The sequence below is a fragment of the Colletotrichum graminicola genome, assembly GCF_000149035.1.
Source record: "Colletotrichum graminicola M1.001 genomic scaffold supercont1.91, whole genome shotgun sequence".
NCBI lineage: Eukaryota > Fungi > Ascomycota > Sordariomycetes > Glomerellales > Glomerellaceae > Colletotrichum > Colletotrichum graminicola.
Genome location: NW_007361095.1, coordinates 42,620 through 56,767, shown reverse-complemented (window position 1 = coordinate 56,767; position 14,148 = coordinate 42,620). Strand labels below are relative to the sequence as shown.

The following is a 14,148-nucleotide window of genomic DNA, read 5'->3' as shown; positions in this document are numbered from 1 at the left end:
GCACGAAATCGTGGTCCCTAGACTGTGTACTTAGATGAACGCACCTGCCTTTTTCTCTATCCTTGAAACTCAGTTGCCTCCCTTCTTGGTTTGTTCAGTGTCCTCGTAAGGAAGGCCAGAATATTGTGGAAGCTTCCATTCCGCAACATCATCCGACTGAAACCTCTCAAAGATCTTGTCAATCTTCAACGTCGTCATCAACCACAGCATACTATTGAAGATAGAAACTGCCCATCGTGAGTTAGGAAAGATCCAAGACGGCTTGATCCCGATATCCTGAACCGTGTTCATCAAGCTCAAGACTTTTTGGTCATATGATTCAAGGGCGGCTGGCACCCCATCAGACACTCTACCAGAAGACGAAGAGCAGTGCTCCGAGATCTCTCCTGCCAGAACGTAGGCTCCGATGAATGCACAGGTTGTTCCGCTGCCGGTCAAAACGCTTGGTGCGTACCCCGCATCGCCGATGAGCACCACGCGGTTCTTGTAGTACTTGTTCATTCGAATCTGCCCGATATTCACGGAATAGAAATCATCAGATACGCCGGCTTCTTGCAAAGCGTCGACGAAGCGATCTGCCTGCCATCCGGCGTCTCTAAAAAGCTCCGACCACACCTGCTTCTGCCGTTTGACGTCGCGGCTTGTTTCAGTGTCTACAAGTAGCTTCTCGGTTTTGTCGTCAGTTGGACTGATGCTAAGGTAGGCTTGCGTCGTGTCTGGGTTGTCGTTTCTTATCATCATAACTCGCTTCCTGGTGGAAACACAGACAGTAGCGTAGTTGGTATCCGTCTTCCACTTCGGGATGGTGTAGAATGCCATGTGCAAGCCAAGCTGATAGAATGGGTCCTTGGCTCCAGGGCCAAGCATGAGTTGCCTGGTTCTGGATCCTTGTCCATCCGCTCCAACGAGAAGATCATATGTGGCTGTAGTGCCGTTGGACAGATGCGCTGTGACCGAGTCTGGGTCCTGTTCAAATGACTCGATGGAAGCGCCAAAGACATACTTGACCCCAAGATCTTCGGCTTTTTCGAAGAGAATTCGGACCAGGTCGCCACGCATAATCTCGAACTCGGACGTAAACGCCTGCTTGCCGACGCCGGTCTTGTTTGCCTCGAAGGTAGCCCGCGGCTTGCCTTTAAGGTTGACAAATGTGAGGCCGGCCTCGTTGACCACCCTGGCTCGTATGGATTGCTCCAAGCCCATACGGCGGACCACTTCGATGCCCTGGCCGCGAAGGTCGATTTGCTGACCCTGAATGCGAAGACTAGTAGATCGCTCGACGATGGTCACATCATGGCCGAGTTTCGCCAGCCAGAACGCCAGGGCTTGTCCGCCGATGCCCGCGCCCGAGATGAGGACTTTGAGAGACGACATATGATCCAAAATGTTTTTGACAAAAGTAGAAGATTTCGCTGAAAAGCTCTAGATTATCGCAAATGTTACTCGCTATGCACAAGGCCCGATTATTCTCATACATTCAATAGACCAGCTGGATTGTGATGATATATTATACCAATGAGAAATCAATGTTGCGTGTAGCATGTATTGGCATCGACGGACATTTTGTCGGCGTATAGGCTCGGCAATTTGTCTAGTCCGACGTCCGATTCCAATCCGAGGTCTAATTATTGCGACTAAACGACCCGTGACGTCAAGACTCGGGCCTAATGATTGCCGACTCCCGAGTGTCAGCGCGCCGGTCAGCATAGGGCCTATTCGCACTAATTCGAGCTAGATGACGACTTGCTTTAACGGCGTAAAGTAATTGCCGAAGCAACTTGGATTTGTTCGACATCAGCCCTCGGAGTTGGACGTTACATTCGGGATGACTGAGTGACCAATCGGTGTTTCGTGAATGCTCTGGACGAAGCCAAGTAGGCCGCCATTGGACGTACGATTGAGCGTTGAGCCTTGTGCGTCCGGGAGACTCTCACATAAAAACGATGTCATTGTATGCACATAGGACATGGCTTTAGCGGTGAGGCTCAGTTGATACGATGCTCGATATCGATGTTTCTATATCGTTTTCCACCTCCAATTGTTCATCAAGTGATATATCAACTCGATCCAATGTTCCCTTTCATGATTATCAAAAAGCTTTCTATGCTGTTTTTCTGTGCCTAATTACGTTTGAAGAGACTTTGGCCAGACTAATAGACAACCGATATAGGATGACAAGCAATATGTTAAGCAAATATTAGGCACTAAAGGAACATTAATATGAAATATAAAACTAGGGCCTCGCTGATTGCGGTCGCTAATAAGCTGTAATTTCCTTCACCTCACCTCGTTTTGTTGGAAGATCCGGATGCCATTCAGGGTCTCTCAATGTCTCTCACCTTACGGATCAGCGTGGAACGACCAACTTCGTCACTCCATATACTGCCGAGTGCAAGAAGGACGACGTCGAGTTCCGCAACCATATCACGGAGCAGGGCTTGGAGTCTAATCAAATAGTGACGGAGTGGAAGGCTTTTGCCTTGTACATGGCTTATGTTCTGTTGAACGCTCACCACTATGCTCGTGTGTACATGATACTGGGGCTGCGGGGCTGCTGGCCATTAGCATCTGGTTCTACCTTCGTGATCATCGTATTAGGAGATCCAACGACAGGCAATAGGGCCATAGTATCATGGTCGACGGCGTTCATCCCTCCCAGCTAAAGTCCCCAGTCGACACTGTCAAAATCACTCTCGAGAAGTTATAATGGCTTGAGAATATCTGCTCGTCTATAGGAAGGACTTGTAAAGATAGCAGAGGATGGGCAAGTATCGTGAAGTCGTCCATTTGGCCAGTCCGACATGGACATTGTACAATGGATCGTATTCACGCAGGCTTCTGTGACACGAGCGTGATTATACCTAAAATGAGGCGAGGAGCTACCATATGAATAAACAACATTATTTAATATGATACAAAACTCCACCAAATTCTAGTGATTGTATCAAGCCACCAATTCGTTTCTTGTTTTATCGCTTCTTATTTAGACAAGACAAGCAAGAACACCAACAAGGATGGCCAAGCTTGCGCTCTGCACAACTGCGCCGGCCGTTGGTACTGTGCTTGGGGATACTGTTGTCGCCGGTGTTGAGCTAGTGGCAGTAGAGTTATCAGTAGCATTTTTCGGCGCAACAGCTGCTTGGTAGCTGGCACAAACGGCGTTGGGTGAGAGAGGGCAGCTGTCAGTAATGCATATCGCCTGCAACTGAGGGCCCTGCTCAGAAATTGCCGTAGCGGCAGGACTACAACGGAGCCCAAAGAGCTGGTTCAAAGCCGTACCAACAGCCTTGAGGTCATCCTGGGTGACACCAAACGATGCTCCTGCAAGAGCAACCTGCTGGATGAAATATCCGAGCTCATTCTCGTCGAGGTCCATGAACTTGTGCACTTCATACATGGAGGCGAATCCGCTGTATCGGGGGAAACCAGCCATGCCATACTTGGAGCAACCGAGAAGAGCGCCGAAAAATTGGTAGAGATGGGTCAGAAGGAAACTGGATGACATTAGTTGGTTTCAAGCGGGTTAATGTCTCGGGTCTGGGCTACTCACTATTGCTTAGACTGGTCGTTGTTGGCAGGCATGTTCTTCATCAGAGGCGCCGCACCACCACCATCCAAGAAGTTGATGGAAACACCGGAACCGCCACCTCTGTTTGAGGAGGCAAGTTCTCCATTGAAGTAAGGGAGGAGATTGACTTCTGCACCATTGTATGTACCTGTTGCTAGAATTCCGGGTACCTTAACTCCCACGTTTGGCGTAGTGTCTAAACGAATTAGAGTCAAAATATCTTCCAGCTGAAATCTAGGGTACAGCTTACAATTCCCAATAACAGCAGTGTTGACGAGGAGTGTCAGCAGGGTGTATTGGTTCTCGGCCGTGTTGTTCTTCAACAGTGCTGTCGTGTAGTAGTCGCAAATTGGTGTATCAGTCGGGCGCTGGGCGACTGCGACACCGGCTGCAGCCATAATGGTAAGGATGTTCTTGGAATGCATTTTAAAAGACAGTTGAACTTTGAAGAAGTTGTTGTGCTATGATGTGGTATCATGAAGAAAGGGAAGTTGCTGGGTCTCTCTTGTCAGACCTAAGAGGTGTCCAGTCTATAAATGCTGTGAGAAACAGCATTAAATGTCGCAAGCGTACTACTTGCACAACCTAATCCATCTGTGATGTGTCATACATTGGTTTTCCTATCAACCAAAGATGTAGAATGTTTGCCAACTGATACCAAATAGGAAAGATGGTCTCGTCAAGCCTTGGCACTAGTCTCATGCCTACGAGCTTGGAGCTAGTGGACTGCCAGGCACTAGCGCCGGGTCTCCTCCGATCCGGAGGAGCATCATGCGAATCAGGGCAATGGTCTATATTCTTTTGGAAATACTATTCGTCTCATTCGACGGCAGAAGCCGTTGAAGTCCTGGACTGGGTTGACCGGATAGTCTAAGCCAGATATCCGAACCCCGCGGGCTGGGAGCGTCTTGAAAGCACCAAACCATCATTTACGCCCGTTTACCATGCCTCTCGGATTCCTCATTATCTAGCAGACGAGCGAAGGCAATGTTCGAACTAAAAGGAGTTACTGGTTATAAATTTAACCCTCTTAATTGGGCTATCACTCGGATGCCATTGTTTCCGGCATGATCAAGTCATTTGAATTGATCGGCGGAATGGCTCGGAGGACATTAGTATGCTTGAACGGATGAAACACATTCCGGATGCCATAGAGTCGTCAGAGGCGAGGCCTAATAACGCTCAGCGTCGGATCTTGCCGGCATATTCGTCTTTGCTGCCTCTCGAACCCACACCATCGCCGCCGCTAACGTGAGATATTATCACTGTTAGTTAAATCACGTAAGAGGGATATCCTGTAGATCACGTAACAAATTATAATATAGAATATAGTTTTTTTTTTATATTAGTTAGTTATAAAGTAAATCTAGACTTTTAAGTAGTATACTAGTAGTAAAGTAGATACTACTAAAAGAGGTAGTGTATTATATAAATATTATATAACTACCTCCCCTAAAGTATACCTACTATATACTAATACTAGTAACTTTTCTTTTATAGTAAAAGTTACTAGTGCCCTAGTTATCTAGATTACCCTTAAAAGCCTTAAAAACGTAATAAAAATTAAAACTCTAAAAGTATTATACTTCTTATAGTTACGTGCTATATATTCTTATATTCTTTATTTTTCCTTATAAATAGTATAAGCTTATACTAACTTATTTAGAGGTATTTCTTTTTAGCTATAGCTATTAGAGGCGTATTTTTATATTAGTTAGATTTAACTACTACTATTATAGTTTAGTTAGTTATATAACTTATAATTTATTTTTTACTATATACTTATTATAATTTATTATACTTATATAACCTAACTTTTTATATATATTTTAGCTTTATTATTTATAACTAGGCTCTTAAGTGCTTAATTTAAGGATACTTTTATAAATCTATTAGCTAGATTATTAGATCTAGTAATTTATTAGACTTTATAAAGCTTATATTACTTATAAGACTATCTTAGTAATATAATATTAATTATAAGACGCTTCTCCCTTATAGTTCTTAGCTTAACTAGGTATTTATAAAGTAAATATAAGTCTATATATATAATAGTTAGGATTAATAGGATATTAAGCTTTTTTATAATTATTATAATAGTTATAAAGAGGGCGTAAGCTATATTAACGCCTATAACTATCTTATATACTTTAGATATAAAGACGCTTTAGGTAACTTATTTAGACTTTATAGATAAGAAATAAAAGATATTACTATAAAAAAGAAATTTAGCTTAGTTATTATTAACTTCCTTATTTATAAAGAGGATAATAAATCCTAACTATAAAGTTATATTATAATTATTAGTAAATAATTTATTTATAAATATAAATAGCTTAGCTAATATAAGATTTAAGGGGATAAATTATAAACTATAGTTAAGTAAGCTTATTTACTATTATAGTTAATAGTTAAGGTTTTTAATTACCTTATTATCTAGCTTTTTATATTAGGCTATAATAAAAAGATTATAGTACGCTTTAGGCTAGTAAATAGAGGTAATATATACTCCTTATACCTATTACTAAATAAAATCTTAGTAGGCTATAAGTAACTTTATATTAATTAATTATTATTTTACTTCTTACTTTTTTTAGTAAAGTGTAATAAAAGTGTTTATAGTAAATATAACTATAATAATCCTACTATTAAAGGTAAGCAGTTAGTTAATAGTAAGGAATAACTTATTCTTTATAGTAAATTTTACTTTAGTTAGTTCTTTATTCTCTTAGTTAGAAAATAAAAGGTCTATTAGGCTAATAGTATTATCTATTTATATACTAATAAGTATAAAGTATAGATTTTTACTAGATAATAAGAGAAGGTAGGGGTTATATATAGTAAAGACTATCTAGAGATTCTCCTTATAGTAATAGTTATAAGTAGCCTACTAGTATATACCTACTTTAGTAATCTTATATAGAGGCTTAATAACCTTTATAATAGTATTATTAAGGTACTTATAATAGATTTAGGCTAGGAGTTTAGTATAAATAGTATAGTTAAGGTAAGAAGTAGATTAAATATAGGCCTATATAATATTATATAGCTATATAACTTTACTATTAATAAAAAAGGAAAAGGCTAGTATAAGGATAAGCTACTAGCTAGCTTACTAAATAGTAAGTAACTAAGTAAGAATAGCCTCTTTACTATTATTAGTATAGCCTTAAATAATAAGGTGTAATTTCTTATAAGGCTTCTTATTAGTGCCTTTTACCTTATTTATAATTTATAATTTAAAAATTTACTTATATAGCTAAAGTTAGTTAATTATAGTAAATTTAAAGATACCTTATATAATAAGGCTATTAATCTTAGTAGCTACTAATTACTTAAATAGCTTACTAGGTGCTATAATAACGCCTTTTTTATATAGTTAGATTATAAGGGTTTAATAGGCTTCTTCTTTTACTAAGAGGAAGGTAGTATAAGGTATATTAGTCTCTTATAGTAAAGTATATCTTATAGGGATTTTCCTAGCTTATTAAGGTTATATAATAGTAGGATTATTAGTGTATAGCTACTACCTTAAACTAGTTATAATAATAATAGTATCTTTAGTAAGCTTATTACTATAACTACTATTATTATTTAGGATAAATAGGGGATATTACTTAGCTAAGCCTCCTTTTTTATTATCTACTATATAGTATAGCTTAACTAATATAGATTAAAAAACGTAAGGGCTATTAATATTAATAGTAAAGTCTTTACCTTAAGTAGTAAGTAACTTATATAGGCTAGACTAACCTCTTTTTTTATATTAGACGTAGATATTACTACCTAAGGGTAGATCTTTTATTATAAAGGTATTTAGGCTGTTATAAGTAGTAAGAGCCTTATTAGTTTACTACGTTATATTATATTTATAAAGATCTTTAGTTACTTTATAGATAGCTATTATACGTTAGATTATTTTAAGTAAAGGGGTAAAGTTAGTAGTTATATAGAAGTAGGTACTAAATACTAATAAAGTAAGTATAAGGCTATTTAGGCTAGTAGTATTATTAACTACTTTAGTAGCGCTTTAAAGTACTACTTTATAGTTAATAGATAGGTATTTTTTTTAGATTATTTTATATACTTATTAGAGTATAGCGTAGTATCTTTTAACCTTCTTAATACTATAATACGCTTTAATAGGGATAATCTTAACTTTAACGCCTATTATATAGGCTTTATATAAAAATTTAGTTAAGATAAAGTTCTACTTTATATTAGTAATAATCTAATCTAGAGGTCCTTAGTAGATATTAATCTAGTAGTAATATAGTACCTCTTATATAGTTTTTACTAAAATATTATAGAGGAAGGAGGCTATATTAAAAGCAGTAGTAGTATTAATAATATAAAGTATAGGGTTACTATTAAGGTATATAATATTAATAATAACTTTATAATTAAATAAATAGTTATTATATAAGGTAAATTAAAATTAAGAAGAAGCCTTCTTATAAATCTAGTAATAATAATAGTACTTTATTAAGTGTTTAATTACTTTTATTTTAACCTTATAGCTAGCCTTATAAATAATTCTATATAGCTAGTAAATTAATAAATAGCTAAACTATTAATAAAAGTAGTATAGCTTAATATTAGTTAGGTAATAACTTATAAGGCTTTACTTAAGCAGGCTAAGTAGTATCTATAGGTAGCCTTATTTTTATATAACTAGTACTATAAGTTTACCTTATTAAAGAGTATTTATAAGGTTATTAAATTAAATTAATAGCTAATCTATATTAGCTAAGTAAAGTAAGAAAGGTATATTAGTAGGTACTATATAGAAGGTAATATACCTAAAGGGAGTCTTTACTATAATAGTGCTTTATAAAGTAATAGTATTACTACTACTAAATCTAATCTTTACCTTACTTACTGCTATAATGTTAATAGTTATAAATAGCTAAATCTACTATAGTGTAATAGCTTATAAATAGCTTATAGTTAAATAACTTACTACGCCTATATCTAGTAAAATACCTTAAAAGGTAGCTAATAAGTAATAATTTAGTATAAAGGTACTAAGTAACTTAGTAGAGGTACTATTAGGGTTAATTTTTATTAATTAGTAATAAATAGCTTAGTTAGTAAGGTTAGTAGTAAGTATATTACTATCTACTTTAGTGCTACTATAGAATATAGTTAAGATATAAAATATACTATTATCTTATTCTTTATTATTACTAATAATAAAGTAGGCCCCTTAGAGATACTACTAAAGATTCTTATTATTATTACTATTTTTATTTTCTCTTTTTTATAAATAGGTGCTTTTATAGCTAGTAAGAAAGGTATTATATATAGTTAGTAAGGTATTTTTAATATAATAGTTACTTTTAAATTACTAGTACGCTTTACGTCTTTTATTAGTAGTATGCTTTATTAACTAGTAGCTAGGCTTATAGTAAATATAGCACTTTTTAGTATTATAGCTACTATTATTATTATTACTATTATAAAAATTACTACTACTATAGTTATTACTAAACTATTAATAATAGCCTTAGCCTTAGTAAGTGTAGTCTACTTAATATTAAATATTAGGTAATAAGGGTAAGGATTTAGTAACGTACTAGCTATAGTAAGGGCGCCTTATAGTAGTACTAATAAATAACTATAATTAGCTATATACTTCTTTTAATATTATAGCTAAAGCGTATAAGTAAAGGTTATACTTAGGAACCCTAGAGTAAGTATTTAGTAACTAACTTCTTAACACTTTATTATTTTAGTATAATAAGGGGAGAGCCTGTTAGATAAGGGCTAGCTTTAAGATAAGCTCCTTAAGGGCTTAGATCTTAGTTATTATAGGATTATTATATATAACTTAAAAAAGTGTTATTTCTTACTATTTAGATAAGTAAGTCTATATTTATTCTTATGTCTTAAAGTAGTTATAAATTTAGTTAACTATCTTATTAAAATTATAAATACTATTACTATAGATATAATTAATATAGAACTAAGATACCTTACTTTTTAATATAATAAAAAAGGCAGGACTAAGTTAGTATTACTTAATCCTAACCTTACTATAGTTATTTTAAAAAATACTTAACTTAAGATTAAGAACGTTATATAACTTACTACTATACTTAGTTTTATCTATTAGTAGCTTTATAAGATTAGTTAGTTAATAAGGGTATAGTTAGGAGAAAAAGATAAGTATAAATTTAGATTTATATAGTAGCTAATATTATAACTTATTATAGCCTTATAATTAAAATCTTTATATAGTGCCTTAAGGTAAGAGGTTAGTAGTAGGCTTAAGGTTATTTAATAGATTAAATAGTATATCTTACTAAGGATTTACTTTATTTATTATAATAAGCTAACTACCTAATTACTTACTATACTAGTTATAATAAGGGTAATAAAGGTAAAAGGTTCTTAGGTTATATAATAAGGTATTAATAAATAAAGTGCTTATATTACCTTTAAGTACTAGGTTTAGATTAGTAAGTGCTTAGTAGATTTTATCTTATTATAAGAGTAAGGTTAGGCTATTTTACTTCTACTTTAGCTAGTAATAATCTACTATTAGTAAATAAGTTAAGGTAAATAAGGTTAGCTACTTTTATAAAGTAGTATTAGCTATTATTTATAATAATATTAAAGAAGTAGTAAATAAGGCCTAATTAATTATTAATCTCTCCTTAAGTAAGATATATTAACTAGTAATATTATTAATAAATTTAGGATTCTTTATTTATAAGTTAAAGATAGGCTGTTTATAGTGTGTAAAAGTAATATCTTTTTTAGTCTATATATAGAAATTAGTATTAAGAAGGTCTACTAATTTAGGTATAATTCTTCTTTTTACTAGATTAATAAAGACTTTATTATTAATAAGGTAATTATAAAATATTAATAATACCTTAGTGCTTATAGCGTTAAAGGTAGTAATAGTCTAATTTATAAAATCTAACTAGAAGGTAGTAAGAAGGTAGTAGCTATAAAGGTTAGTATCTAACTATATAGTAATTATATATATTATATATAATCTAACTTTATAGGGGTCTAACTTATTAAGATTAAAGTTAATATAGTTACCTTATGTTATTAGATTAATATAGTAAATAAAGGTAAGTAGAAAAAGAAGAGGCTATAGGAGGTAAGATAGTAATAATAGTAATAGTAAAAGATATAAAAAGGAATAAATATTTATTATTTATTAGTTTAATAGCCTTACTATTACTAGTAGTAGCTTTTTATTTTTCCCCTTTTTATTTATTATTAATAAGAATTTAGTTAATATAGAGTAAGGGAGTAAGGAGGTAATAATAATAAAAGTTAAATTTATAGAGGATTATTTACTAATAGGCTAGTTAGTCCTCTCTACTCCTAGTAAAATAAACCTTACTAATTTATTTAATAGTAGTAATCTTATAATTTAATTATATACTAATTAGTGTTAGTTAAATTACGTAAGAGGGATATCCTGTAGATTATGTAATAAATTGTAATATAAAATATGGTTTTTCTTTATATTAGTTAGTTATAAAGTGAATCTAGACTTTTGGGTGGTATACTAGTGGTGAGGTAGATACTGCTAAGAGAGGCGGTGTGTCACGTGAATATCACGTGACCACCTCCCCTGAAGCATACCTACCGTATACCAACAGTCACCTTTTGTATGTCGAAGTCTTCGTATGGGAAAATCTGATTGGCTTGCTTAAGCGTCTGCTTATGGAATTTGTCACATAGTGGGGTGGATATAGAATCATCACCAAGCCCTCATGGTTGCCGATTAATTAGACACTAAACAGGCCAGCCGGACAGTTCTACGTTGGGATGTGCAACCTTGAAGGCCCAATACAATAAGAATGACGAAATCGCTGGTATCATTTTGCAGTACAAGATTGTGGGAGCCATGCGGTATGATTCATCTTTGGGCTCTCCAAAAGATGTTCATCATCTTTGAAATGTTAAGAATAGAAGGCCGCTAATCAGTGGGCTGAGAAATTTGTTGAAGAGCATAAAATTTCGGGGACTACTTAGCAATCATTAGTGCCAGGTTCTAATGGAAGAATTCTCGTGTATCAGCAAGGCAGAAAAGTGACGGTTTACAGGAAGAGCGCCGTGCCTTAGGTCTGAATCAGACTAGAACGGCAGAGACGGTTCAAGACGGTTTGAGAAGATTTCCGCATTCCAGCAGATCGATCGAACCATACTTTTGCAATCGAAAAGACAGCCAACTGCTCCAGAGCAACACCGCCTCGAACAATTTCGTGTTTACCTCAGACGCGCCACGCGCCCTTCTTCGTATCCTCAATAGTTCATAAGCCAGCATCAGTGGCGCTTTCCAAATCCGATTCTGCTCAAACCTCAAGTGCCGACAAGGTGGCATTTTCCCTGGCTAGAGTATAGTCACAGCGACGACTCCTCAAGCGGCCCCTGACAACTGACGCGTGAGCCCTGAAAACCACCAGAATTTGCGCTTACAGCGTGTTGCTTTTGCACCTCGGCCGGCAGTGCATCTACCTCTATTGTAAATATCCCCTTCACAGGGTTCGTAACTGTTGGGTTTGTGAGTAATCAGGTAAGGGATCTCGTCACATACATGCCTCAGACAATAGCTTGGGGCTCCTGCAAAACGTTGCGCGTGGAGGAACAAGCAATGCCACATGCACCGTCGGATGCAACAAAAACCATTATTCTTTCACACAGGCACCGAAGGAAAGAAGAGAACGCTTCTCCAGGTACGGTACTCTGTACAAATTCATAATGAGGTTAAAGGTTCTGTGCTTCTGTGCCTGACGAACCGGGGTGGGTAATAGATCGCCACAGGCGCCCCTAGCGCCCCATGCTGCCAAGAACGCCCAGTCGAGGCTCTGGAGAGATAAAACCTCAGCTGCTATCACCGGGGCAATCAAATAATTTCATAGGGCAGGCAGTATAGCACTGCATGTTCTCTGATACGAAAAGATCGTGGAGAAACGCGGACTGTGCCAAAACTTGACATTCGGAACGTTAGGTGCGGATTTAAGGGCAGAAGACACGATTGGCTCGAGTTAACACATATAATTGTAGATGGTCAGCCTACAGGTATGAGGATACGTAACACCTAAGAAAGAGGGGCAACAAACGGGAGCGTCCAGATCGGCGGGATTTACGGATACAGCACCAGTCAAGGAAATGAAATGGGAATGAAATGGGAATGAAGGAAGAGAATGCCAATGGGCAAGCGAGATGACCGAGACCGCCTTCAACATGGTCTCTGGTAGAATCGTGCGAAGCCGGTGAAGTTACGAAGGGGAGTAGCTCAAGATGTCCGTAACGTTTCCGTCGCGCCCGTGGCAAGACGCAGTCCAGATACATACCTACCTCAGGGGGGGCGCACCAACTACCATTCCCAAAAACAATACCTAGCTACTTGGCAGAGTGATGATGTGATAGGCGCGCCAAGGGGAGTAAATTAAGCTTAGGGGATTCTCCTGTGCGGAGCACGTTCCCCTCGCCCCACTTTGTTTGTTTGTGTTTATTTATTTGCTTCTGCCTAACGCCAGGCCCAATGGTTCCGTTTGTATCCGTACAAAGCGCGCGTAATTGACCTGCGACATTACGGTTTGGCGATTAAAGTATGCCTACTTATTGCCCCCCGTTCCTCATGATATGACCCTACCGGTATATATGAAGTATAATGAATTCTGGCCTTCGTGTCCCGCTTCACTCACTTTACTTTACGGTGTCATCCGGGCCCATCAGCGTCCGATATTTGCGACGTTGCACCAGGCGAACGTTCATCCTTAACAAAACAGTATAGCTGCTCATAAATTCCCGCGTGGTTGCACACATTACCTCTCGGCATGTGCAGCCGAATATGCCGGGCTCCCATTTTGCCATCCAATTAAGCTTCATGTGTTCGCAAAACTCAATTCTCCATACGTTCGCTCACAGTGTATAACCTCAGTAGCATTAACAGCTCTCTAAAGTTGCCTCCGCTGCCCATCTTCTCTACCGTCGTTGTGGTTCAAATCGTGTAAATTGCCCTGACACAGTCGTTCATCCGAACAGATGCAGTGGGCTGCCACTGCTGCATAACCATTCTGCAGTTGTCTCCTTTTGTCCAACGGACCGAGACTGCCGTCATCCTTCACGGCTCTCTCGCCTTCCTCTCTGCTACGGTTGACACCAAGTACAACCCCTCGGACGAACGCGTCCAACTCGTCATGCTTTGCACTCGTCAGTCCGAACGAGTAACGCCCGAAATTGTACAACACACTAGCCGTCCAGTGCCCCAACATCCCGCAAATCCTCACCCCGCGTCATAGTTCCCACAAGCGACTGATGGTTTTGATTGACACTGCAACCCTGAATGTTTGTTTCCAGTTCTGCCATCCAATGGTGCGAGGGCTAAAGACACCATTTGCCATGCGAATGGCACGGTACACGGCTGCAGCAGACTTCTGCCAGATCATCTCAAAGTCCCATCAATCATGGCTCCTTACCTTTTTCCTGTCCGTCTTCCACCCACTCCGAAGTTGGACTTAAGGCCGACGCCCACTGATTCTCAGATAGTCCAGGACCCCTGTTCAACCACTCTTCCTTTTACCCTTTCTAGCAGTCAATCT

General features: G+C 37.2%; 2 protein-coding genes across 2 annotated transcripts; both read right to left on the bottom strand.

Annotated features, from left to right (window-relative positions):
- Nucleotides 1-69: 69 nt before the first annotated feature.
- On the bottom strand, nt 70-1,374 carry GLRG_11528 (oxidoreductase; the record flags this gene model as incomplete). The annotated part of the gene is made up of 1 exon (XM_008102212.1): nt 70-1,374. One exon carries the CDS (start codon nt 1,372-1,374, stop codon nt 70-72), a length of 1,305 nt encoding a protein of 434 aa, XP_008100403.1.
- Nucleotides 1,375-2,983: 1,609 nt separating this feature from the next.
- Nucleotides 2,984-3,993, bottom strand: GLRG_11527 (uncharacterized protein; the record flags this gene model as incomplete). Its single annotated transcript, XM_008102211.1, has 3 exons — nt 2,984-3,494; nt 3,551-3,764; nt 3,819-3,993. 3 exons carry the CDS (start codon nt 3,991-3,993, stop codon nt 2,984-2,986), a joined length of 900 nt encoding a protein of 299 aa, XP_008100402.1.
- Nucleotides 3,994-14,148: the final 10,155 nt, after the last annotated feature.